The 23,665-nt window shown below is 38.5% G+C and overlaps 1 protein-coding gene across 2 annotated transcripts in view; it reads left to right on the forward strand.

The window, feature by feature from the left end:
- LOC108998102 (glycerol-3-phosphate acyltransferase ATS12, chloroplastic) overlaps window positions 1–23,665 on the forward strand; it is a 34,973-nt gene that overhangs the window by 7,007 nt on the left and 4,301 nt on the right. For both annotated transcript variants that reach the window (XM_018974548.2, XM_018974550.2), the window contains exons 3-10: window positions 1,835–1,921; window positions 2,034–2,131; window positions 4,953–5,010; window positions 5,800–5,901; window positions 5,988–6,049; window positions 6,152–6,262; window positions 23,108–23,186; window positions 23,473–23,592. In XM_018974548.2, coding sequence (XP_018830093.2) covers window positions 1,835–1,921; window positions 2,034–2,131; window positions 4,953–5,010; window positions 5,800–5,901; window positions 5,988–6,049; window positions 6,152–6,262; window positions 23,108–23,186; window positions 23,473–23,592 — 717 coding nt within the window. The remainder of the gene's footprint in view (window positions 1–1,834; window positions 1,922–2,033; window positions 2,132–4,952; window positions 5,011–5,799; window positions 5,902–5,987; window positions 6,050–6,151; window positions 6,263–23,107; window positions 23,187–23,472; window positions 23,593–23,665) is intronic.

Consider the following 23,665-nt stretch of genomic DNA (forward strand, 5'->3'; position numbering starts at 1 on the left):
GTTTTGCTGCATATATTCTTTTATACTTGAGAGCCATTGTTTTTTTTTCTTTAAGTACAATGCATAGGTATATATGTGTACAATTGTGCAGTTGTACTTGGAATCTGCGGGTTAGATACTGTGGTATATATCTAAAGCAAGCATTTATAACAAGTTCTGGACTTCAAAGAAACTGAAAATAAAGTCTCCCTAAAAAAGTCAGATAGTATAACTTAACAAAACAACTGGACCCAGTGCATAATCATCACGCTTCCACTCCTACTGACTATGGGACTTAATAAGTTAATATAAATAGCTGTTTTGAAATTACTAAATCTATTTGTTGACTTTCTAAAGCAAATCTGACTATCTGTATCAAGAAATGTTGGTCTCTTGAAATTATATAAGCTATTAAAGGACCTTTGCTGTTGGTCCTTTACATATGGAGTCATTATTTCTGATAGCATATTTGTAGATTTTGTAAACCTTTAAGTAGTCAGATGATTCTTCCTCACGCTTCATTATTTGAAGTGACTCATCTGTTGGTCTTATACTCCATTCCTGAACTTAAATGCTTGAGGCTTTCTCCTGATCTTTCTCTTTCTATCTCCTGGCGTGGGTAAACATTTAGCACTACTTAAGTACATCATTAGCGACAAATCTAGAATTTTTGTTCATATGAGCACAATTAAAGATAGAATTGGCAAACCAAATTGTTAAAAATGTTAAAGAATATAACAAACAAAATTAATAAAAAAAATTCATTCAGCTTTTTTTTTAATAATTAAAAAAAAATTCATCCAGTTCAACTATAGTATATAAACATAGGTTGTAATTTATTGTTCAATCTTAGCATTAATAGTTCAACTAAGTTACCTTGACATGTGCTTCTTTAGAACTCGATTGGGGCTCAATAGAATCATTATTCTCCATAATTAGAACATATAAAAAAATCTATGGTAAAATAAACCACCCCCTTCAACTACTAAATTTGAGAAAAAAAACTTTTATTTTCTAAAAAAATATTTTATGAAAAACAATTATTATAAAAAATTCAATTTTTAATTTACTGTCTTCTTTTAGAATTTTTGGTCGTAAGTTCATCTTTTAAGGGTAATTTTTTGGTAGTTTGGGAGTGATTGCCAAAATTGATTGTTTTGGGGTTATTATAGATTGAGTGGTAGTTTGAGGGGAGCTTTTATATTTTTCCCAAAAATCTATATACTATCCACAAATTAATTTTGAAGCTTGAATACAGAAATGGTCCATGGGGATTGCCTTAAAGTCAAATTGCTCCCAGTGCATTTTAATTAAACTGTTCACTCCTTGTGATTGCAAGAAAAATTGGTTCATCTGTCAGGATCTTGTTGACAAGCAAAGTGTGTGCCACATGTATAAAACATTAAAAAACTATAAAATAGTATAAAAAACAAAAATGATTTAGCAGTAAAATTTAAAAAATTATATAAAAAAACTAAAAATAAAAAAAAGAACTTATAAAAAGAAAATAAAAATTATAACAAAAAAATACAAGATATTCATTAAAAAATATAGAAATAATTAAAATATAGAAATATTAAACTAAAAAAATTAATGCAAACAAAAAACCCATTAATATTATGAAAATAATTTTTTTTAAAAAAAAGGAAAAAAAAACAAAACAAGGGTGGCCACCTCCTTGCTCTTAACTCAAATTGCACCTCCTCCCTGTGCAAGTGTAAGGTGAAGTCGTGAGTTCAAGCCTCACTGGATCTATAAATTAGCAAATAAAGTATTAATAATAAGACAGTAATATGCATACTCATTTTAGCGTTTCTGATGAAATGATTGTCACTTATCAAAAAAATTATTTTAGGTGTTTGAAAGTGGAAATCCAAGGGCTGATGAGATAGTGTTGTCAAATATGACTGTTGCACTGGATCGCATGTTCTCTGATGTTGAGGTATTTTTTAACTCTTCATTATATTTATATATCTCTAAAGTATGTTCATCTACAGTATGCATATATTGGATATGAGTTATGAGCTTTTAAGGATTTTTGTAAAATATTTCAGGAACCTTTTGATTTCTCACCATATCACAAAGCACTGAGAGAGCCTTTTGACTACTACTTGTTCGGTCAAAACTACATTCGTCCTTTAGTTGATTTCAGGTGAGATGACAACTTCCATCTTCTTCTTGTTGTATTGACTGATATTGTGCCTGAAAATTAATGACCTGGCTTGCTTTACATCTTTCCACATGTTTGGGTGTATAATATGTCATTTCTCTAATTAATGTGCATGCCTTTCCTGATGAATATGTATTGTTGATGAAGTTGATGCAGTCTTTAAAATCTTATACATCATGTTAGTCAATGGAGTAATATTTGGGTGTACTGAAGATCTTAACTCAGTTCAGTTCTTGTTATTTGAAGAGTTATCACATAGAATGAGTAGGCTTTCCAAGTAATTAGTTACCTCCTCTTTAATCTTCTGTGGGTCTTTTTCGGGAAAGTGGTTACAGCGCGTCTTTTTTGTGCGTGTGTGCGTGTGTTGTTGGGGGGGGGGGGTTCATAATGGGTGTGAAATATGGTAGTTAAATAAATAATGGATATTAAATAATGATAGATGTGGGGGTGGGTGGTTCTCTATATAAGGAGAGGTTGGGGAGAATTTTCCATATTTATTAGATTTGTGGTGCATGATGATTCAAAGACTAGATTTTGGCAGGATGTGTGGTGTGAGGATTAGACATTTAATGTAGCTTTTTCGGAGTTATTTAATATTGCTAGTTTAAAGGATTCTTTGGTGGCCTATCATTTACGGCTTTGTCATGACTCTCATCAATGGCACGTAAATCTTATCCATCAAACGGATTTTCTTGACTTCATCTTTTAATATGTCGTATTCCATCAGGTGAAGAGGAGGTGGGGAAGACAAGATTTGTTGGGCCCCTTTCTAGAAATGGTGTTTAAAATCAAATCTTTCTGTAGTGTCCTTTTTCTCCCCTTATTAGTACTCCTTTCTCGTAGAAGTGTATTTGATAGAATGAGGCTCCCTTCAAAGAGGCATTTTTTGCATGGACGGCCGCTTTAGGGAAGGTGCTCACTTGATACTTTAGGAAGCGACATCTCACGGTGGTTAGTTGGTGTTGCAGGTGCAACAAAAGTGGGGGAATTTTTTTACTCCACCATTACATAACTCATAAGTCATGTCTTGATGAGTGGTGGATCTATTTGCTTGTTGAATAAAAGGGTAACATTGTCAAAGATGATTTTGTCTTAATGCAGTGTATTTGGCGAGAAAGAAATGATTGATGTTTTACTGACTTGCTTTTCAATGCCATGCTGTTAATCATTTTGACGGAAGATGTAAGGAGTGACTTAAATGCAAAAAATTGTAAACTCAAGGAGCTAATTGCTAAAATTAAAAACTTAGGTAGTTTCACAAATTTGTGAAAACTCAAGAACTGATTTTGTAATTAACCCTTTTTTGGCTAGTCGGGTTACCTTTGGTACCGCAAGTTGACCCAACATGATCTGATTATTAATTAGGTTAGATTTGGGTCAACCCTAATTGACCCTAACTTGATTATGCCCAGTCATAATCCTATAATTGGATGTTGTGTTCATGTTGGGCTCATGGTCATGCCAAAAGTTTCCAACCCTATTGAAAATATGAAGTGAAGAAAATTTGTATGATGATTTTTTTATAATGGAAGTTTTGTTTTTGTTTGTTACGGAAGTTGAGGTTATTTTTTAATGATCAAGATTGTTTTGGAATAAAGATGTTTGGATCGAGTGTAGAATGTTTTAAGAAAAATTTTGAGAAACTTTTGGTTCCCAAACATGACTTTAGTTTTGAGTCCATTAGGTATACTCATAATCGCACATGCCTAGACAAAATAAAAATTTTGACGCACCAATATTCAAGATTACTATTTCCAATTTAGGCACCGCTCGTAAATAATTTAATGAGAATCTCAGAAAGTTCAAATTTTATCACACTTTTCCTTAATAGGAAACAATTATCTTTTTTCATCAACTCAATTAACTATACTCAACAGATGGGGTGTCAAAGTGTTATAGAATAAAAGCTTATCCATAAACCACGTAACGAAGCTGGGGTTCTAACCTGTGACCACTTGACTAGGTTGAACATGAGCTCATCTCCAATTCCTCACAAGAAACTTTGATAAAGTTTCTCAAGACACAAAGCTACACCAACAGGGAGGGGAAAAGAGACAAGAAATAAGTTGGAAGACTAGAGAGGGTACTTTTGATAAAAGTAAACCTCTCACCTTTGGATAAGTATTGCTGCTTCCACCCGGCCAAGCGATGTTCCATCTTTTCCAAGACCCATCCTAGATGGATTTCACCTTAAAGGGTGCCCCCAACTAAGTAGGCGCCAGTCTAGCTTTCTCATCTACTTATAGGAGTAACTATTGGAATTTGCATGGGTGTCACATAGATCCAAGTTCACACTAATTTATTCTGTCAGAAATAGTGAATCTGTCTATAGATAGTGTCCTCTGATAAATAATGAATTGTCTACTTCATATTCAAGGGCGCCCCCAACTGAGTATCCTACAGTCCAGCGTTCTCATCTACTTATCGGAGTGATTATTGTAGTTTGCATGGGTGTCACATAGATCCAAGTTCACAATAATGGATTCAGTCGGAAATAGTGAATCTGTCTATTGATGGTGTCCTCTGATAAAGAGTGAATTTTCTACTTCATCACAGAAATGTTCTCGATGGCTTCTTATCTATTATGGTTGCCAACGAAGTTCAGTGTTTTCTTTCCAATTCAACTAATCTGTTTGTGTCCTTTTCCTAATGATTGAATATTACTGTAGTAGTTAGCATGTGTCTTAGTTCTGAAACTAGTGGCTACTGTTTGGATCTATACATATTGAAAGAAATTCATTAGGCCACAATATCTCACTTCCCTCTTGTTATCTTATTACTGAACCTATAATCTTCAATGCAGAAATTCGTATGTTGGCAACATTTCCCTGTTCTATGAAATGGAAGAAAAGCTTCAGCAGGTGTCTATTTTCAGTATTTTTATTTATTTTCATTTACAGTGTTGTTCAGCGATGCTGCTAATTCCTGAGGTCTGTTCAATTATCTCTTCCTCGCAGGGTTAAAAAAAATGTAATTAAATCCTCGTTTGTTGTGCATATACAACTCTACAAAGTGCTCTGCTGAAACTTGTGTGTCTATGTTTATTTGTTTGTATAGGCTAGAGAGTTGACATGTAATGCTAAAGGGTTGTAGTTAGGTATAATGAAGGTAGGATAAGCAAATGATTGGAAAACATGGAAGAGAATTTATATGTAGCAAATTCTTTCTTTTATCATATAGCTTATTTGAGGTAGAAAGGTTTTAAACAAGTTACTTCCATAATGAACTGGCATGAACTTTTCATGGCCTGGTTTTTTTTGGTTCTACTTAGTCATGAGTTGGTTGTGTTCTGAAATTGAGAACAATTCTTGGTTAGTTTGGATTTGGTAAGGCTAAACCTGTCTGAAGCAACTGGTTTGATTTGTATGGGTGAACTTTCATAATTATAAACCTATTGCATTGTGCTTCCTTTATCATTCTTGTCTAAGAGGCTAGGGCTGGAAGTTTGCATAACAGAGAAACCTCTGGGCATTTTTACCATCCAATCTCGCTCAACTAATGCCCAAAAGTAACTGGGATAGCTTGCATGTCGTATGCGCTTCTTATGGTTTCAAAGCATTGTTTACTCTTACCAATTTATGATCTTCACATACTTGATTTTTAATTGACTATTTTTGGTGAAAATACTTACCTTATGCAATTGATTATAGGGTCACAATATTGTCTTGATGTCAAACCACCAAACTGAAGCAGACCCGGCTGTCATTGCATTGTTGCTTGAAGCAACAAACCCAAGTATTGCTGAGCGCATGGTGAAACTTGTTTTAACCCTTTCAAACATAGGGCATTTCACATTTGAAAATGTTGACAATACAAACTTGTGCTTGATGTGCTGCAGACCTATGTAGCAGGTGATAGAGTTTTGATAGATCCTCTTTGCAAGCCCTTCAGCATGGGAAGGTGATTCTGAAATTTGTGATGCATCATATTGTAATTATGCTCTTATATGCCTATTCAAAGTCCAATGAATATGATAATATTATCCTCTGTGCGTTTTGCTAGGAATCTTATCTGTGTATACTCGAAAAAGCACATGAATGATGTCCCTAAACTTGTTGAGATGAAAAGAAAAGCAAACACGCGAAGTTTGAAGGAAATGGCTTTGCTTTTAAGGTACCTTTACTTCTGTCAGTCCGATCAAAGTCTTGGCCATAAAATATCCATGGCACGAGGATTAAATACCATCGGAAGTCATATCTTGTTTTATCATGGGTTTTTTTTTCTAGGCATGTATCTTTTTATTCATTCATTTGTTTCTTCAAAGGGTGAACTGTTAGATCTTATGCTTTTTTTCTTGGTCTTTTTCTATTTGCATATCTGTTGTCTGTCTTTTCCTTGAATTCGTTTAAGAATTGTGTAGAGTTTATTTTAGTGGTCTTGATTGAATAGTCTTCTGTAGAACTTTATTTGCAGAGTCCCTGTTCGGATGCCTGACAAAAGTCAAGAATGGAAAAATGTCTAGTTTGCCTGACACTTCTTGTTTGGATTGATGTGGTGTTCAGAGTGGTTTGGTGATGCCTCTGGAGAGTACACAATAACACTTGCAAGCACTTGACAGATCTTTCATTGGATTAGGGTTCAATGAGGGGAATTAGGGGGATGAATAAGTCCTTAGACATGGTCATACAATCACCCTTGCGTGGATAATTAGCCAAAGCAGTAGGTGCTATAATAAAACTGATAGCAATAAAGTGCAACTCTGCCCCATATGGATTTGTAGCTGCTTGGAATATATATATATATATTTTTATAATTAATAAGAATTTTGTTATCATGAATATGCATAGCCCAAGTACACAGGAAGTATACAAATGAAATATCCACTACACTCTAGAAAACAGAAAAACTAAAACAGAAACAGATTAAGTACTTTCTCATCATTCCTTTCAAAGATCTTAGCCCACAAACTCAAAGTAGAAAAGATCTTAGGCAGCGTCATCTTTCCTCACCTCATAACCACGCCAACATGCAAGAAGCTCCACAACTTCCTTAGGCATCACCCAAAATAAACTTGTCTGACCAATAACCTCATACCACAAAGAGTTTGCCACCTCACAATGTAAAAACAGATGATTTACAGATTCTCCATCCTTCTTGCACATGACACACCAATTGGCTATACACAAACCACGTTTTATAAGATTATCTGTAGTCAATACTTTCCCTAGAGCAACCACCCAACTAAAGAACGCCACCTTAGTAGGTACCTTCACCCTCCAATGCTTGAAATACACAGCCAGGATGACAATTAAGCACCTTATAATAAGAACTGACTGAAAGTCTGAACTTTCCAGCATAGTCCCACAATAGCCTATCCTCTCTTCCATGCATCACTTTTGAATTATAAATCCTTCCCAAAAAATCTGAAACAACATTAACTTCCTAGTCATTTGGATTTCTAATAAAGTCAACATTCCATAAAATATTATTGTCCGTACATTGAAGATAATCTGCCACAACAACATTTTGATCCCTTGCCAGCCTATTGAGAGATTTACAGATTCTGTAAAAACATATGATTTACATATTCTCCATCCTTCTTGCACATGACACACCAATTGGCTATACACAAACCACGTTTTCTAAGATTATCTGTAGTCAATACTTTCCCTAGAGCAACCACCCAACTAAAGAATGCCACCTTAGTAGGTACCTTCACCCTCCAATGCTTGAAATACACAGCCAGGATGACAATAAGCACCTTATAATAAGAACTGACTGAAAGCCTGAAATTTCCAGCATAGTCCCACAATAGCCTATCCTCTCTTCCATGCATCACTTTTGAATTATAAATCCTTCCCAAAAAATATGAAACAACATTAACTTCCTAGTCATTTGGATTTCTAATAAAGTCAACATTCCATAAAATATTATTGTCTGTACATTGAAGATAATCTGCCACAACAACATTTTGATCCCTTGCCAGCCTATTGAAAGATGGAAAATCTGATTTAAGAGCTGATTCCCTCCACCAAATGTCATGCCAAAAGAGAATCCTATTCCCTTCCCCCACCTTAAATTTAATATGTTTAGAAAACTCCCCCCAATATTTCCTAATAAACTTCCATAAAGTCACCCCATATGCTTCTCTAACTTCTTTAGAATAGCAATTCCCCCACCCACTCCCATATTTAATAGCAACAACATTCTTCCATAGAGCATCTCTCTATTCATGATATCTCCAAAGCCATTTCCCAAAGAGTGTTTTATTAGACAACCTCAAATTTCTAACCCCCAATCCTCCACAAAAACTGGTTGACAAATCTTGTTCCAACTAACTAATGAAACTTCTTTTCCTCTCATTTTCCTACCCATAGGAAATTACGATAAATATTCTCAATTCTCCTAGCAACCTCAGCCGGCAAAGGGAAAAATGAAAGAAAATATGTGAGAAGATTAGACAATGTACTCTTTATCAAAGTAATTCTTCCCCCTTTAGACAAATATATCTTTTTCCATCCAGCCAACATTTTCTCGATCTTCTCAATCACCTCATCCCATATCAAAATAGATTTGTGAGAAGCACCCAATGGAAGACCAAGATACTTCAGCGGCAGTGAAGATATCTTACACTCCAAAATATTAGCCAAATCTAAAATATTGGCCATAACACCTACAGGAACAATTTCAGACTTGTTTAAGTTAATCCTTAGGCCCGAGATAGCTTTAAAACATAACAACAGTGTTCTCAAAGATCGAATATGTTCTTGGTTGGGCTTGTTGAAAATCAATGTGTCATCGGCAAAAAGAAGATGAGATAATTTAATGCTATTCCTTTCCTCATTTCCCACCTCAAAACCCAACAAGTGCCTTCCTTCAACCGCCGCTTCCAACATTCTACTTAACGCATCCATGACAAGGACAAAAAGAAAAGGAGATATGCTTTTCTCAAACCACGTGAACTATTAAAGAACCCAACCAGAGTGCCATTCACCGAAATGGAAAATGTTGACGTCAACATGTAGTGTTTGATCCACTTACACCATTACTCCCCAAAACCATATCTCCCAAGCAAATACAAGAGAAAATACCAACTAACATGGTCATATGCTTTTTCTGTGTCCAATTTAATCAAAATATCAGATTCATTAGAATTAATTCTGCTGTCCACATATTCATTAGCAACTAAAACCGAGTTGAGAATTTGCCTTCCTCTTTCTTTTTTTTCGATAAGTAAACAAATTTTATTAATCAATGAATAGGCATAGCCAGGTACAATACAAAAGTATGCCCTAACTATGTAGGCGCAATAGAGACAAGAAAATCATGTAGATCCAGGCCACTAAAATCAACAGCAATGGCCCAAGTACATAGTGTTCAAATAAATAAAGCTTTTAGTTCCTCCAGCGATCTCTCATTGTCTTTGAATGTCTGATCATTGTGCTCCTGCCACAAACACCACATGATGCATATAGGGACCATCTTTCACACAACTTTAACATGTTGAATGCCTCTTAGATTTGTCCAGCTGTCCAGAACTACCACCACTATCTCGGTCATAACCTAAGCCAAGTCTAGTTTACTGAATACCTCATTCCATAACACTCTAGCTGTCTCATAGTGTAGTAGGAGATGGTCCACAGACTCGCCCCCATTCCTACATGTGCAACACCAATCTATGATGATCACCTTATGTTTCCTCAAATTGTTGGTTGTGAGGATATTACCCAAGGAAGCTGTCCACATAAAAAATGCTGTTTTGGGAGGCGCCTTATGTCTTCAAAGCCTTCTCTATGGAAACTGAATATTGGGCTCTTGTGTGAGAGACTTATAAAAAGAGCGAATTGAGAATGAACCTTTACCTGCAGGCATCTACCACAACATATTTTCTTACTAGTTTCTCAGTTTTATGGAGTACGAAAGGCTGAAAAAGTCTTCAAAGCTGCTCATTTCCCAATATTCTGCCGCCCGACTAAAATCGATATTCCATTGGATTTGCTCCCTCGATATCACCATGACTTCAGCCACTGAAACATCTTTGGCACTTGCAACCCGGAAAAGTGAACGAAATTCCTTTAGAGCATTGTTACCACACCAAATATCACTCCATAATTTAATTCTGGAACCCTCACCCAATAGAAATCTTGTGTGTCGAGTAAAGACCCCCCATCCTCTTCTTCATAAGCCTCCACATTTGCTCTCAATCACCAACTTCCATAAGGCTTCTGATTCTTTATTGTATCTCCATAACCACTTTCCAAGTAACGCCCGATTAAAAGTTCTCATGTTTTTACTTATATAAAAAAAATCTCATATTTCTAATATCCAAACCACCATTGGAGATAGGGCAACATACCTTCTCCCACTTGACTAGGTGGAATTTGAACTCCTCACCCACTCCACTCCACAAGAAATCACGTTAAAGTTTCTCAATTCGAAACGCCACATTTGCTGGGATAGGAAATCGGGACAAAAAGTAAGTTGGTAGATTAGATAATGTACTCTTGATCGAGGTAATCCTACCACCTTTCAACATGTACATTCTCTTCCATCCTACCAGTCTCCGTTCTACTTTCTCAATCACTGTGTACCATAATGAAGACGCTCTCGAGGCAGCCCCCAACGGGAGTCCAAAGTAAGTCATAGGAAAAGAGGCAATCTTACACCCGAGTACTAGTCAACTGTCTTATATGATGAACACTACCAATTGACACCATCTCTTATTTGTCAAAGTTCACTTTCAACTCGGACGCTGCTTCAAAACAAAGGAGAAGGACCTTCAATGCTTGAACCTAGGACTGTTCATTCGGGTTCTGGCCCAGGAACTCGGGTATAGCCTGACAGGAATCCGGGTTTCAAAACTGGGCCCGAACCCGGATCGGGTTAGCTCGGGTAAAACCCGGATTGAAACCGGTTTTTAAAAACCTGAAACCCAATATAGAAGTCCAAAAAAAAAAAAAAAAAATCGCTTTTTTCTTTGCTATATATTTTCTCTTTGTACACTTTTTGCTTCTCTGGTTCTTAGAACACATAGAACAGGAAATTCCGTGTTAGTGGTGCAGAGGGGATGCAACCTCAATGGCAGTTTTTTCTCCCCTTTAGAGTTTGGGCATGAAAAGAGAGGTATGATAGTGGTACTGGAAGGTAGGAAGGGGGAGGGGTGGAGGAAACTTGGAGACATTTTGAAGGAACTCATGGCTCATTCCTCTGCTTTGAGTGTGAGAAACATAGTGGCTAGCATCCCATGGTCCTCTCAGGCAGACAAGTTGAAGGTGTTTAGGGGAGACGGTGTTGCTCCATTGTTGACGGTAGACGCCTCAAGGTCGTACAACGAGGTGCTCCAAGCGCAGAAGCTACGGTAGTGAGGCGTGAGTGGAGCGGTGCCTTTTGTGTTTGAGGTCGTGCAGAGGTGCGGGGGAGATGGCAGTAAGTTGTTGGGGCCAAATGAAGAATATTTGCCAAGGGTATTGGGTGATATGGAGGTAAAAGTAGGGATGTTATTGGAAGAAATCTTAGGTCTTAAACGCTGCGTTAAGGGGAAGGAAGTGATGGACTTGGGCCAGGTTTTGGACTTTAATGTTTTGGGCCAACTTTCGGACCAGAGGGAGATGGGCTTAAGGGAAGGGAGTAGTCACGTGTTGTAGGCTGGGCTGGTGAAGGGACATGGGCCGGGCTAGGCCGTAGTCCCAAAGAAGGCTTGGGGGGCAACGAATCGGCTGCTTGCTGATATTTTGGTCCAGGCGTTGTGCCACCTCCTGCAATGCCAATAAGCATCTTGATGGACTCCATACCGGCATAGAAAGCACCGCCGTTAGCAGTGCCGGCTCAGTCACTCGATGGGAGGATATTGAGGAGGGCAAGTTGGTAGAGGAGCCGGTAGAGAATGGGCTTCTGAGCGTTGATTTTTCGTCGCCATCTCGTGGGTTGTCGTTGGAGAATGCATAGGATCAGCCGTGCATGGTGGAGGGAGGCACAACAGTGTTTCCTGTGCAGTCAAACTCATCGGAGCAAAGGCTTTCGTTACTGAGGGCTTCGATAGGCACTTTATCTCTGGAGATGGGTGTTTCTGAGGGGAATAAGTTAGGGGATGGGCTGGAAGAATTCATATTTCCAAAAAATTAATGGAATCCAGTGTTGAACCAGAGTTGGTGTGTGGCTCGGAATTGGCGTTATTCGCTTCTGCCAGTACTGGTGAGGAGGGGGCCATTCTAACTCCTTTGTGTACACTCCCTCCCAGCTCTAATTATGGGAGTTGTTCGTCAAATTGGGTTTTCAAGAAAGTAGAGGAGATTCAAGCTGTCATTGGGATTTCGTTTGGAGGTTACGAAGAACAATTTAAGGCTTTCCTCGTAGCACTTGAGGTTAGCCAATTGAAGTCAGCTTCAAAGAGGAATAGGGAACTTAAAAAGCTAACTTGCTCCATTAATTATGATGTGAAAGAAGGGAGTGGCAAGAGGGATAGATCGAGAGGGAAGGGCAATATAGTTTTTTATGAAGCCTAAGATTTTATCATGGAATGTACGGGGGCTCAATGATCGCAATAAACGCATTCGTATCAAATCATTATTGCGGATGTGGAAGGGTGATGTAGTGTATTTTTAAGAAACAAAGTTGTGATTCATTGATAGGAAAATTGTGCGAAGTTTATGTGGGTTGGACTTATTTTGCCTCTTTTGGAGCCTCAAGTGGAGTGTTACTTATGTGGGATAAAAGAGTGATTGAGTTAATTGAGGAGTGTATTTGAGAGTTCTCGGTTGCGACTCTATTAAAAAATATGGTTGATGGATGGGAATGAGCTTTTGCAGGCTCTTATGGTCCTAACGTGGACAGGGATAGGAAAAGGTTATGGAGGAGTTGGCGGGTATAGGATGTGTCGTGGTGTATGTGGGGTGATTTTAATATTAATTGTTTTCCTAGCGAACGTTCAAGGCATTATCGAAATTCTGTTGCCATGGAAGAATTCTCCGAGTTCATCTTTGATCTGGACCTCATGGATCTCCCCTTGGTGGGAGGTGAGTACACTTGGTCAAACGGACAGGTTTGGTTGAGATTGGATAGATTCCTTGTATCTCCTTCGTGGGAAGCTCACTATCCGGAAGTGAGTCAGAAACGGTTAGCTCGAGTCAGTTCAGATCATTTCCCTATCCTTTTGGATTGTGGGGGTATTCACAGGGGGCGTCGGTATTTTAAGTTTGAAAATATGTGGCTAACAGCGGATGAGTTTGTAGAGATGGTGCGTGCTTGGTGTTCTTCATATCAAATTATTGGTACTCCAAGTTACATTCTTGCAGGCAAGCTAAAGGCACTAAAACAAGACTTGAAGAAGTGAAATTTGAAAGTTTTTGGTCACATTGACAATCAGAAGTCTACACTGTTGGAGGAACTGCAAGAGTTAGAGGGTAAAAAATTATTGGGAGATACCTCAGATGAGGTGTTATTGAGGAATGACATGGTTATGGCAAATTTGGATAGGGTTTTGTTGTCAGAGGAGACTTCATAGCGTTAAAAATCCAGCGCCCTTTGGTTGAAAGAAGGTGATAAGTGTACGAAGTTCTTTCACAAAGTGGCTAATTCACATCGGCGCAACAATGTTATTGAGTCTATTCTATCAGGCCCTCAGGTGCTATCTTCTCCTCCCGAGCTAGAAAACCATATTGTACATTATTATGAGACCCTTATCACAGAATTGGATTCTTGGAGGCTAAAGCTTGATGCCTTGCCCTTTGAGGCAATTGACTCACAGAGGGTGAGTGTTTTGGAGAGACCTTTCATTGAAGAAGAGATTTACAAGGTCATATTTGGTATGGCTAAGGATAAAGCGCTTGGTCCGGATGGTTTTACAATGAGTTTCTTTCAAACTTGTTGGGACATTGTGAAAGGTGATGTTATGCAAGTTTTCAGTGAATTTCACTCTTTTTAAAAGTTTGAAAAATCTCTTAATGCGACCTTCATTGCTCTCATTCCCAAGAAACGCGGAGCTTTGACTATTGAAGACTTTTGTCCTATAAGCCTGGTTATAGTGTATATAAGATTATTTCGAAGGTTTTTGCCAACCGACTTAGCCCAGTGATAGAACATATTATTTCCAAGTCCCAGAACGCATTTATTCGTGCAAGACAAATTCTTGATTCGGTACTCATTGCAAATGAGTGCTTGGACCACATATTACGGGAGGGAGGTTTAGGCATTCTTTGTAAGCTTGACATGGAGAATGCATACAATCATGTAAATTGGGAATTTCTCTTATACCTGCTTGAGAAATGAGGTTTTGGGGATATGTGGATTTCATAGATGCGTCATTGCATTTCAACCGCTCGATTCTCAATTCTGGTTAACCGCACACCTACTGGTTTTTTTTATAGTTCGCGGGATTTGCGGCAAGGAAATCCTCTATCTCCTCTTCTATTTGTTATAGTTATGGAGACTTTAAGTAAGATTGTGCAGGCTGCTGTTGGGAGAGGTTTCTTATCTTTTAAGTAAGATGGTGCAGGCTGCTGTTGGGAGAGGTTTCTTATCTGGTTTTCAGTTGGGCAATAGTTCTGGTAGCCCTATTATCATCTCACACATTCTTTTTGCAGATGATATTTTAGTCTTTTGTGAAGCAAATGGTAGCAGATCCAAACTCTACGAGCATTGTTACTTTGCTTTGAAGTAGTGTTAAGGCTTAAGGTGAACCTTGACAAGTCTGAGATGGTTCCTGTGGGTGAGGTCTCTAATATTCTCAGTCTAGCAAGCCTGCCGGATTGTAAGGTGTCCTATTTTCCAATGAAATATCTAGGCCTTCCCTGGGAGCAATTTTCAAGAATAGAGTTATATGGGATGGGGTGGTGGAGAAGGTAGAGAAAAGATTGGCTGGTTTGAAACGGGTGTATTTATCAAAAGGGGGCCACCTCACTCTCATCAAGAGTACTCTTACTAACCTCCCTACATATTTTTTATCGTTGTTTCCTATACCTGTAAGGGTGGTGAATAGGATGGAGAAAATTTTTAGGGCGTTCTTATGGGGAGGCATGGAAGAGGAGAAGAAATTCCATCTGGTTAGATGGAAGACAATATGTGCCTCAGTTGAGAATGGAGGGTTGAGTGTGTAATTTGAGAACTTTTAATAAAGCTTTATTGAATAAATGGCTTTGGAGATATTATTTGGAGGAGGGATTATTGTGGAAGGAAATTATTAATGCTAGATATGGTGTCGCTTGGGGTGGCTGGGTTAACGAAGTGAGAGGGGGGGTTATGGTGTGGGTGTATTTATCAAAAGGGGGCCACCTCACTCTCATCAAGAGTACTCTTACTAACCTCCCTACATATTTTTTATCGTTGTTTCCTATACCTGTAAGGGTGGTGAATAAGATGGAGAAAATTTTTAGGGCGTTCTTATGGGGAGGCATGGAAGAGGAGAAGAAATTCCATCTGGTTAGATGGAAGACAGTATGTGCCTCAGTTGAGAATGGAGGGTTGAGAGTGTGTAATTTGAGAACTTTTAATAAAGCTTTATTGAATAAATGGCTTTGGAGATATTATTTGGAGGAGGGATTATTGTGGAAGGAAATTATTGATACTAGATATGGTGTCGCTTGGGGTGGCTGGGTTAACGAAGTGAGAGGGGGGGTTATGGTGTGGGTGTATGGAAGTTATAAGGAAGGGGTGACCTTATTTTGCAAATCAAATTCGCTTTGTAATTGGTGAGGGGCAATCGAATCAGTTTTTGGAAGGACGTGTGGTGTGGAGATCATGCATTGGAAAAGGGTTTTTCCGGCTTTATATCGTATTGTAGTTAATAGGGAGACTTTAGTGGCGGATGTGCGGTTATTTTCTCATGGTGCGCACCAGTGAAATATTCTTTTTAATAGGAATTTTCATGACTGAGAATTATCTATTGTTTCAGATTTTTTCAGCATGCTATATTCCATAGGGACTCATATGGCACAATGAGATAAATTGAAGTGGAGGTCTTATGATCACAAGATATGTACAGTTAAGGCGTATTATAACATCTTGACAACACAAGATCATACTTCGTTCCCCTAGAAGAATATTTGGAGGACTCGTGTGCCTTCTAAAGTAGCTTTTTTTGTTTGGAATGTTGCGCTTGGGAAGATATTGATCATGAACAATTTGAGGAAGAGGATGTGTAATGATGGATTGGTGCTATATCTGTAAAAAGAATGAAGAATCTGTGGACCACCTCTTACTACACTACGAGGTAACAAGGGCAGTGTTTTTAATTTTATACCGTACTGGCCTATACAGCCGAAATTTTTCGTACCGGCCCAGCGGCCGGTACAGGTATCATATGTGTTTTGTACCGGCCCAAATATCGGCCGTACCGGCTTGTATTTCGGCATTTATTTATTATTTTTTTAAACTACAAGCTTATTTTTTGACCCTCAATTCAGATTAGACTATTTATAATTTATATATATGTATTTATATATAATTTATTCATATATAGACTATTGTTTTGGAATATAATTTATATATATAATTTATTCATATATTGACTATCCCGAAACGGTACACGAAACGGTACTGGTACCGAAATATTTCGTTCTAGTGCCTTGACCGGTACGCCATCCGATACGGTATTCAAAACATTGTGAATACATGGATTTATATGGATTTGTTACATGTGTAAAAAGAATGGAGAATCTGTGGACTATCTCTTACTACACTGTGAGGTAACAAGGGTGTTGTGGGATGAGACCTTTCAAAGGGTTGATGTTGCTTGAATCATGCCTATGAGGGTGGTAGATTTGCTGGGTTGTTGGAGAAAGACGCAAGGCTGTCATCAAGTGGCAGCAGTGTGGAAGATGATTCCGTTGTGCATTATGTGGTGCATTTGAACAGAAAGGAATGCGCGATGCTTTGAAGATAACGAACGCACAATGGCCGAGTTGAAGAATTTTTTTCTCCACACTCTAATGTGTTGGTTTTCCGCTATTGTATGGCATGGGGATAATGCTCATGATTTCTTGTCTTTAATTTATCGCTTTTAAAATGAATTTAGGGGTTCTTCTGTATACTTCTTGTGTACAACGGCTATATCTACTTCATTCATATATATAATATTTATCTTTTACTTATAAAAAAAAAACCTGAAACCTGGGTTCAGGGTTGCAACCCCTTTTTTTTTTCAAAAATCAAAGTCTACATGTTATGAATATTTTTTCATGAAAAAAATGTTGATGCAACATTCAAACTCTATTTATTTAATTTTTTAAATCAAAGTCTACATGTTCCTTGACCACCAATAAAAAGCTATGTGGAGAAGAAAGTTCATTGGACATAATATGCATTTTCCTTTTGAGTTTCTGTCCATTTAGTTGCTAGAAAGGAACAAAAAAAAAAAAAAAAGAAGAAACATCAAAACATTCAAACCTGGGAAAAAAAAACCCGGGATTCGGATTTAAAACCCGGAACCCGGACCGGGTGTACATAGGTTTTTCTATGTGGGTACCGGCCTGGATTTGTTTCGGGCCGAAACCCAGTTATCAGGGTTCTTGACCCGGCCGGTAAAAAATTCAGCCCAGATGAACAGGCCTACTCGAACCTGGTTATGATCTGCCTCACAAAAGATAAGTGTGTCATTTGCAAATAACAAATGAGAAATATTAATAATTTTCCTTTCGGGGTTCCAATCGAGAGGCTAGTCATGAGACCATTGGTAACCAGTGCCAAGGTTATTCTGCTTAGCGCCTCCATCAAAATAACAAAATGTAATGGAGACAATGGGTCTCCTTGTCTTAATCCTTGTGTGCTATTAAAAAAGCCAGCTGGGCTTCCGTTTATCACAATTGAGAATTTCATCGTTGATATGCATTAACGGATCCATGACCGCCACCTCTCCCCAAAATCACACTTCCAAGAAGGTAAAGAAGAAAATCCCAGTTAACGTGATCATACGCCTTCTCCATGTCTAGTTTGCAGATGATCCCTGTAGTGCTAGCTTTCAATCTACTGTCAAGGCATTGGCGATAAGAACCGAGTCTAAAACTTGTCTACCATTTACAAAAGCATTTTGGGGTTTTGTAATTATCTTCCTCAATACCTCACTTAGACGATTTGCAAGCATCTTGAAAATTATCTTATATACCCCATTTACTAAGCTAATGGGCCGTCAGGACCTGGTGCCTTGTCTTTAACCATTTTCCTCACTACTGTCAAAGTTGGTCTGAATGCCCTTTCCATAGGGATTGTATGTTATTATATAGAAAAGTGTTTACACCATAGTGCTAGGTTTACTGGCGTATTTCCTGGTTTCATGTCTCTAGGTTTCCTGGCTTTATGTGATTTCCTGGTTTCATGTCTCCAGGTTTGTTGGCTTTATGTCTATTTACAACTAGTGTTAGAGATAATTCTAATTAAATCCTATCTTAGTGACATGCCCCCTCAAATTGATGCTGGAAAATCTAGAAGCATCAAGTTGTCAATCAGGAACTGATGTTGATGCTGAGGAAGAGCTTTAGTGAAGATGTCAGCCGTTTGAAGTGTGGTGGAAATGTGTGGAAGAGTAATCACATGCTTGTCAAAAGCTTCACGGATTGAATGACAATCAACTTCGATGTGTTTCGTGCGCTCATGGAAAACAGGATTAGCAGCAATCTGGATGACATTGGTATTATCAGCATGGAGAGGAGTAGAATGAAGCTGAAGAAAACCAAGTTCTCCCAATAATCCACGAAGTCGTGATCTCAGAGCAAGCGGAAGACATAGCACGATACTCAGACTCAGTGGAGGACTTGGAAATTTTTTCTTACTTCTTACTCTTCCAAGAAATGAGTGTATTGCCTAAGAACATGCACCAGCCAGTAACAGAACAACGAGGATCCACACAGCCAGCCCAATCAGCATCACAATACCCCACCAGCTGTAAGGACGATTCTTTAGGAAAGAATAACCCGTGTGTAGAAGTGCCATTCAGATATTAGATAATACGGCGGACAACAGCTAAATGAAGATGTCGGGGGGCCTACATAAATTGACTGACTTGTTGCACAACAAAAGAAATGTTAGGATGAGTAATCGTCAGGTAGTTCAAGCTCCCAACAAGTTGCTGATACAAGGATCTGAGAGAAGCTCGCCTTCTGCCTGATGAAGCTTGAGATTTACCTCAAAGGGAGTAAGAACAGAGTGACCCAATTGGAGACCAGCCAATGAAATTACCTCCTGCGTGTATTTGTGCTGGTGTGACAATGTACTAGTCGGAGTAATTTGCACCTTAAGGCCAAGAAAGTATTGCAGGGGACCAAGATCTTTCATGTGAAAAGAGGCCTTGAGATGCTGTTGTAATTGCTAAAATAATTCAGTATCGGAGCCAGTAATCACAATGTCATCAACATATATCAGACACAAGACAATTCTTGCAGAAGTCTTGCGAAGAAAAAGAGAGGAATCCTACTAACTCTGAGGAAAATGAAAAACAAGCAGGGTAGAGCGAAATTTATCAAACCATGCAAGCCTGTTTCAATCCATACAAGGATCGGTGTAGTCGACAAACCTTTGAGGAAGGTCTAGCAAACATGCTGGGAGGTGGAGACATATAGACCTCTTCCTTTAGATCCCCATGTAAAACATTATTTACATTCATCTGCCGGAGAGACCACCCTTGCGACGTAGCAAGTGCCAAGATAGTCCTCACAATAGTCATTTTGGCAATAGGTGCAAATCTCTTTATAATCAATACTATACTCCTGCCGATTCCCAAGAGCCATGAGATGGGCCTTATATCTATCCAGTAAGCTATTAGACCGAAACTTGACTGAGTACACCCATTTACAACCAATAGGCTTGACACCAGAGGGACAAGTCACAATATCCCAAGTATGATTGTCTTGAAGGGCTTGAATTTCTTTTTGCATGACCTGCTGCCAACATGCTTGGGTGATTGCCTGGGTATAAGATTGAGGAACATAAACAGTGTCAAGGGTTGCAGTAAGCGTGGTATGAGGAAACCATACCTTTTTGGTGAATGTGTAACCTGGGTGGAGCGCCGAGGTATAGGAATCGCAGAATCAGATGACGGATCAATGTCTGGAAGGGGCATTGAAGAAGGGGAAAGATGTTGATGATACACCATACCTGGTTTAAATCGCTCAATAGAAGAGGACACATCATCAAAACAACGAAGATTGGTCCCACATAGCCTAGGCCGTAGTAAAACAGCGAAGATTGGTCACAAGATGGGGCTCAATTGTCCCCAACAACTAAGATACCACCTTAGCATCCTGAACCTCTCATTGTGCAAGTTCCTTTTTATCAGTGAGAATTTTAGCAGAACTATCAATATGATTTGATAATTCTTTCCCTTTTAAAAGCATTTTAAATTGAAATTCCCATGTAGGAAAATTCTTTCCAATGAAGCGAACAATAATATTCTCAATAGACATGATGAAAGTGACTGAAAATAGATGGGCAAGTTAAATATTCTCAATAGACCTAACGAAATAGACTCAGATAGTCACGGCAAGACAAACAGATGGGCCTAGGTAAACAACAATTTAAACAGCAAGCTTAATGAGAAGAAGTCCAAGTAACTGAAAGATACTAGCAAGCCCAAATGTGATACAGGATACCTTCCCAGAACAAACTCACGGAACACTATTGTCCAGCAGCCACCCACGAACCCTCCCCATCAGCAGCCACCCACGAATCTGCCCAAAACCTGCCGACAACCTCAAAGCCACCCACAGACGCCGTCAATCACCACTCCAGCCAGCCATAAGTGGTCGACCACCACTCAGCTCCACACAGAATCTGCCGATAGCCACCAAGATGATGAGCCCACACTTTGACAGCCCAGAACACAATTGGGAACCAAAAATGCTGACAGAAATGGTAATGCGCACGAAATACCTCCCTGGTCAACGCCGACAAAGCTCCTCTCTCAACCATGAACACCACATGGCCACCACAGAAGGAGTCAACAACCATAGAGGAAGCCGATGGACACCCAGCCACCATGGACGACGCTGAAGAGCAAGAAAAAAAAAATAACTATGTTGTGCACAAAAGACGCCGACGTCGACGCCCACAGAAAATGCCGACAGAGAGTTTCGACCAGGAAACTGGTCCGACAGCCACCAAAAAACTCAAACCCACAAGGTTTGACCCTACAGAAGGCACTGAGACCCACTAAGAGCAAGAAAGAACTTGCTGAATAAAAAAAAAAAATTTCCCAAGAATAGCGATGAAAAAAAAATCGCACCCTGTGATTAAGACCAACGCGACAGAAATCAGAGGAGCTCTGATACTATGTCAAAGTTGGTCTGAATGCCCTTTCTATGGGGATTGTATGATATTATATAGAAAAGTGTTTACACCATTGTGCCAGGTTTACTGGTGTATTTCCTGGTTTCATGTCTTTAGGTTCCCTGGCTTTATGTCTATTTACAACTAGTGTTAGAGATAATTCTAATTAAATCCTATCTTGGTGACAACTACTTCGTAAACCTCCACCTCCTCAAAAGGCCTCTCCAACCGACAAACATCATGTAGCCCAATGGAATAAAAACCAAGCTCATCAAGCGTAGGCCGCCATCCCACCTACTCGGTAAGTAACTACTCAAAGAAATCAACTACATGATTGTGAATCACCTGCTCTTCCCTACAATCAACACCATCAATTTTCAGCATCTCAATGTTGTTGGTTCTCCTATGAGAGTCTGTGGAAGACCTTTGTGCTTTGATCTCCATCCTTTAACCACAATACTTTTGATTTTTGACGCCAAGAAGTCTCTTCTAATAAAATAATCCTCTCAAGATCTGTGACCGACACTGTCTTCCGAGCTAATTCTTCTTGTGTAAGAGTCCGATCCTTTTGTATTCTCTCTAACTCCTGGATCTCCATCTCCTTGCTTTTCTTGTATTCCCCTATATCACCAAACGACATCATGTTCCAAAGTTTTAAAACCTTTTTTAGAACTTTCAGTTTACCCGCAAAGGTGAAGCTAGGGGTACCCTATATTTGATATGAGGACCACCACTGTCTAACCCTGTCCACAAAGCCTTCAGATTTCAGCCACATATTTTTAAATTTGAAATACCGACGCTTTCTTTGGTGACCACCACAATCCAGCATGATAGGTCAATGATCCGAACAAAGACAAAAGCATTCTCTTTTGCCATACATCCGGAAAATGACTTTTCCATTCTAGTGATATTAATAATCTATCCATTCAAGACCACGTCTGATTATTAGACCACGTGAAAGAACCTCGTGCTAGTGGCAGATCCACTAAGTTTAAATCAAAGATGCATTCTGAGAATTTTGTCATTGCTGGTCGTAGTCTTCTATTTCCAGAACATTCACTTGGAAATATTATGACAATAAAATCTCCACAAATACACCATGGAAGGTCCCACCAGCTATGTACTCCAGCTAATTCTTCCCACAATGGTCTTCTGTTGTTGCCTAAGTTTGGTCCCTCCTTTTCTTATGAATATGGGGTTGTCTGGAAGATGGGATTGTTTCATCTCATCCAATCACATCTAATCTCATTTTCTTCCCAAACATCACTCAAAACACAAACACTTTTCAATTTCAAATCTTCAAATTTTCATCTAATAATTGCCTAATCATTACAATTTTCTCAAATTTCCAAACAAAACACAAAAACCAATTCAAAATTTTCAAATCCAAATATATATATATATATATATATTTTAACAGGATTTTAACTTTATTATATTTTTATTCAACTTTCTCTCTCTCATTTCTCAAAACTCCATAAAATATCATAACTCAAATTATTTCACTATTATTCACAAACAATTTCACTACTATTCACAGATTTCTCGTCTCATCTCATTCCCCAAGCATCCCCTAAGATTCTTGATTACCTATAAAAAAAAAAGTTGGTAGGTGATTGTAGTTGGTTGATTGCCTAAGATATTAATGTATTCATGCTCGTTTAAAGATTGAAAACATATCTGCATCTCTATATTTGGCTGTATTATTTTCCTAAAGCTCTAAAACATCTCCATCTTTGTCTTCTATCACTTGGCTCTTCTCTGATGCAGGGGTGGATCACAAATTATATGGATTGCACCAAGTGGTGGGAGGGACCGACCATATCCTCAAACACAAGAATGGTACCCAGTAAGTTTTTTCTACTTCCCTATATGTTGTGTTGGTTTGTTTCTCATGTCCTTTTTATTTAAGAAGTATTGAGGTAAAAATGCCTTGCAATAATGAAAAAAGGAAGGCAAACTTGCTTCTTACATCAGGGCATTAGCTAGGGAAAAAAGTTCATCCGGTACAACATGTTATTTATCTGACAAAAAATGTTCATTATATCTTTAAAAAATGAAAAGCTTTTGTATGACTTCTTATGTCTACTTTCATGATGCCATTAAGTTCTTTCATACTGATATAAGGGGGTCAGGCACCCTTTGATGCTTCTTCAGTGGACAATATGAGAAGGCTTGCTGAACATTCTGGTACTCCAGGGCATATATACCCACTGGCAATATTGTGTCATGACATAATGCCGCCGCCACCCCATGTATGTCCTTGTCTTTAACTTGGCATTTTATATTTTTCCTTATTTTCCACTCTTGTGACCAATACATTCTTCC

Source organism: Juglans regia, chromosome 2 (assembly GCF_001411555.2).
Source record: "Juglans regia cultivar Chandler chromosome 2, Walnut 2.0, whole genome shotgun sequence".
Taxonomy (NCBI): domain Eukaryota; kingdom Viridiplantae; phylum Streptophyta; class Magnoliopsida; order Fagales; family Juglandaceae; genus Juglans; species Juglans regia.